The following is a 3,938-nucleotide window of genomic DNA, read 5'->3' on the forward strand; positions in this document are numbered from 1 at the left end:
AAGCCTCCAAATTAAAAAAAATACACAGCTCAGATGAAATTCATATATAAAAGCAACCCTTATCTTCCGAAAAATTCACGAGGGCCAGCTTGCTGTCATGTAAACTTGGAAAAAAAAGAGAAAAGCTTAAAATAAATCCTGTCTCCGTGTGTTGCTTAATAGAACCATTATTTGCTTGTAATATTCTTTGTCTCTCAGGGTTCAGCGGGAAAGCTGCAGGATGAGAAGAGGCCTGGGGCCAGGGAACGCACCATGAGAGAGATCTGTGCCCGCACCTCCTGGCTCAGGGAGGAGCTCGGGCAGCAGGGCCGGGGGGCGGGAGCGCTCAAGAATCTCACACCAGTGACAAAAACAGGCGGGCAGGTGACAAGGGGACAGGTGACAAGGGGACGGGAGGGGCTTTGCCACGTGAAGCGCCTGGCGAGGTTGTGTGCCCAGGAAACCATGAGATTCTTGAGGGAAGAGGAGCACTGGGAAGTGGGGTGCAGTGAAGGGATGCAGGGATGGGGATAATTCAGCTGGGGAATGATGTCATGGACGGACCAGGTCTTTGGGTGAGAAGGGAACCGCTGTCTTCCCCGTCTGAGAGCGTTTCTAATCTTTCCTCATCTGAGATTGTGTGAAGCCAGAGGCTAACGGGCAGTGCAAGCACAGGCTGGAATGGAGGAGGAGAGATGGACGGAACAGGGGAGATGGGAGGGGAGGACTCAAGCTTTAGAGCCATTTTCTGTCTTCTGTCTCTTTGGATCCACTTCATCCTGCATCAGCCACAGAGAGGAAAAAGAAGGGAGTTACCATCAGTCACCACCCCAAGGTACATTATTTCTCCACAGAATTGTTAACTGCTGCTCCTTCCTCCATATGGAAATCTCTGTTAGGCCCACCCCAAATCCACTCCCCTCTAAAGCACCCTGGAGTGCCGGAGACAGCTGGTTAAGATGTGGGCAGTTCCACCCAGAGGGACAACACGCCCATACTGTTACTTCCCGGAGGTGTAAGAAGCCGAGGCTCACACCACTCCAGACAGACCTCAGGGTCTGCCCTTATGTGGAAGATCAGACCCTTCAGTCACCTCACCCTTACAAGTCCACCTCCTGGCCTGAAGCCCAGCGGTCACAGGTAGTCCAGAGGTCACTGCCAAGCACAACCTCCAGCACCTCGACTCTCGCACTTTGTCAGCACCACTGGTGCTGGTGGAAGGACCTGGAGTCTACAAGGAGCACCCAGTGATTTACAATCCCCTTCCCAGATCAGATTTGTTTACCCATCTGCTCCTAAAGCAGTGAGGCCCAAGGCCTATTTGAGATTCTCAGCAGCGGCATCCACATGGATTTGATCAACAAACGGCAAGCAGCCCCATTCCCTCTCCCCTCCATTATTCTCACACTACTGCTCACCTTCTCCTCCTCTGCAGATCGTTTCTCTGCGTGGCCATCCTGCTCCTGCCCATTCTCATCTGCTTCTAAGCACAAGCAAGAAAGGAAAATCATGGGTTAAACTGAAGCAGCATTTAAGGAAATGTAATCTCACAGTCAAGAGGGATCAGAGAGAGAATTTCCCTCCACAATCCTTTATTCCTCCATGGCCTCCTATTCCTTTAATTTTCCCTACCTTCCTCCTCATCACCACCTTCTTCTTCATCCACATCATCGGGATTCTCTTCATCGTCCTCGTCAGCTCCGTTCTCCTCATCCTGAATGAAACAAACCGGTCAGAGCAGAAATTGGTGCCAGGATGACATTTCCACGTGCTCTTCGTTACAAGCACAACAAATTCCAGAGCTCCAGCCACTCCAGGTATGCATTTGACTGCATTGCTGCTCTGACACCGTTATTCCCACCAGCCCTCCTTCACAAAGCCCATCCTTCCAGTCCATGCCCAACAACACGAAGCTCCTTGCCTCACATCCCGATGAGCTGCTGCCATCCCTCCCAACAACCGCAGCATCTCTCTGATTACAGGCTAATGACTTAGCCGAGGCTCACGGTACATCTGCTCCCAGATCCCTGCCGACCTCCATCAATCTGTGCCTTTCCTCACTGCTCCTCCCCCACCTCCTCCAACACACGCTCCCTGTGGCCCTGCGCCCACTGGGGTATTCCGGGGTGCACATCTCCCGTGCCACATTCTCCCACTTGTTCCCGGCTTCCTTCCCTACTCTGACCTTTTTTCTCCCCGATGAGCTGTGCTTACTACACCAAGTCCTTCAAGGCTCCTTCTCCACAATTATCCAGGAGCTCACTACTCTCCCTTTACCTCTACGTGGATCTCCCTTGGCCTGCCCTCTTTCTTCATCTCCCATATTCCCTTCCTATTTGCTGCCCACAGCGAGCACAAAAACCTCCCCGACGTCACCAAATCCGTCCCTCAGAAGAGCCTCACCTCTACTATCTCCTTCTTCTTTTCTTTGTGGACTGCTTTCTCTTCGAGTTTTTCCTTCTTTTCTTTCCTTTCCTAGATATGAAACGAGGTGCGGGGGGGAGGGGGGGAGGAAAACCAACAACATTCCGGCGGTCAGCGGCAATAAAAGAATAAAGGACGGGGATGCCTAGACAAAGAAGGCTGGGAGGAGAGGCGGCATAGCGGGCGAGGAGGAGACATATTAGGCGTTAAATCCGCCCGCCTGACAAAGGAAAACAGCGCAGCGAACGCGCGTCACAGCTACTTTTAGCCCGCACACGCGTGTGGAAACCAGAAGAGGCACGGAAGAGTTTTAACGATTTATTACCAAAAAAAAAAAAAAAAAAAAAAGGCAACCTTGCCCGTAGGATTGAGGCGTTTCCGGACCTCTCTCTCTCTCCATTCCACCCCTCCCTCCTCCTTCCCCCGCCACCCGAGGGCCCGCGCTTTGCTTTGTGTCCACACAACTTTCGCCCTGCTCCGCCGTGACACCGACACCGCTTCCCGGCCCCCCCCGCTCCCGCCGACCCCGCTCCGAGCGGAGCCGAACCCAGCGCGCGCTCGCGCCGCCCGGCCAATGGGGGGCGGGGGCGGGGCGGGGGGCGCGAGGGCCCTCGGGGCCCCCCCCGCCCCGCCCCCGCCCCCCCATTGGCCGGGCGGCGCGCGAAGGGGCCGCGCGCGCCCCCCGCCGCCAGGGCACCTCACGGAGCCCCCGGCCCCCCCGCCCACTTCCCCCGCCGAGCCCGCTCCCTCCCCTTCCCTCCCGCCGGGAGCGCCGCCGGTTGCGAGGGTGGGCAGAGGGGAGCGGGAGGGGAGGGAGGTGTCTCACCTTAGCGCTCAGCTCCGCCGGTGCCTCCTCAACGCGTTTTTCCGACATCCTGGCCCCCCGGTTGCGAAGGGAAGAGGCCGGTGGGAAGCGTGCGAGGGAGGGAGGGAGGACGAGAGCGAGAAGGGGTCAGCGGCGGGAGCGCAAAGTCCCAGCGGTCCGCAGGCGGCGGCAGGATCCCGCCCCGGGGGCCAAAGTACCAGGGTCTCCCGCGGTGGGGGGATCCGCCGGGGCAGGGGATTTATACAGCGCCGGTGACGAGGGAAGGAGGGACCTGGGGAGGGAGGAGAGAGGGACGGGAGGCGGAGGAGGGAGGGGAGAGGGACGGGCCGCTAGAACAATGTGCGCTCAGCCGCGGCCGCCCGGCAGCGGGGGCGCACCGCGGGTCCCCGCAAGGCGCCGCACGACCCCGTCGAGGCCAGCCGAAAGCCCCGCTCCGCGCCGAGGTGCTGCGGCTCCGACGGGAAGTGTCCTGGGAGGGGAGGGGAGCCGAGCCCTCTGCCCGCAGCACGCCCGGGGAGCCGCCCGTACAGGCTGGCAGGCTCTCCAGGAGGAATCCGGGGGAGGCGAGAAGCGGCGCTGCGGGGCCGTGTGGGAGGGCAGCGCTGGCGACACGCGGCCTCCTGCCTGGAATTTTCCACTCCAGCTGCCCGCCCTTCCTCCGCTGGAAGCGCTCCCGGCGGCGGGGCTCCTCCCGCCCCTCCCCTTCTCC

General features: G+C 58.9%; 1 protein-coding gene across 1 annotated transcript; it reads right to left on the reverse strand.

The window, feature by feature from the left end:
* Positions 1 to 611: 611 nt before the first annotated feature.
* PTMS (parathymosin) lies at positions 612 to 3,443 on the reverse strand. Its single transcript, XM_054269882.1, has 5 exons — positions 3,230 to 3,443; positions 2,383 to 2,454; positions 1,612 to 1,693; positions 1,398 to 1,462; positions 612 to 758 (listed from the first exon to the last, which is right to left on the reverse strand). Exons 1-5 carry the CDS (start codon positions 3,275 to 3,277, stop codon positions 708 to 710), a joined length of 318 nt encoding a protein of 105 aa, XP_054125857.1. The 5' UTR covers positions 3,278 to 3,443; the 3' UTR covers positions 612 to 707.
* Between the last annotated feature and the right edge of the window lie 495 nt (positions 3,444 to 3,938).

This window comes from Melozone crissalis, unplaced genomic scaffold (assembly GCF_028551555.1).
Source record: "Melozone crissalis strain CALT ecotype California unplaced genomic scaffold, PUWL_Pcris_2 ptg000008l_1, whole genome shotgun sequence".
Lineage (NCBI taxonomy): Eukaryota > Metazoa > Chordata > Aves > Passeriformes > Passerellidae > Melozone > Melozone crissalis.

Coding starts and splice junctions, on each gene's coding strand:
- PTMS (XM_054269882.1), bottom strand. CDS start 3,277: ATGTCGGAAAAACGCGTTGAGGAGGCACCGGCGGAGCTGAGCGCTAAG. Junction 1,694..2,382: donor AGAAGAAGGAGATAGTAGAG/GTGAGGCTCTTC, acceptor TGTTTCATTCAG/GATGAGGAGAACGGAGCTGA. Junction 759..1,397: donor GATCTGCAGAGGAGGAGAAG/GTGAGCAGTAGT, acceptor TGGCTGATGCAG/GATGAAGTGGATCCAAAGAG.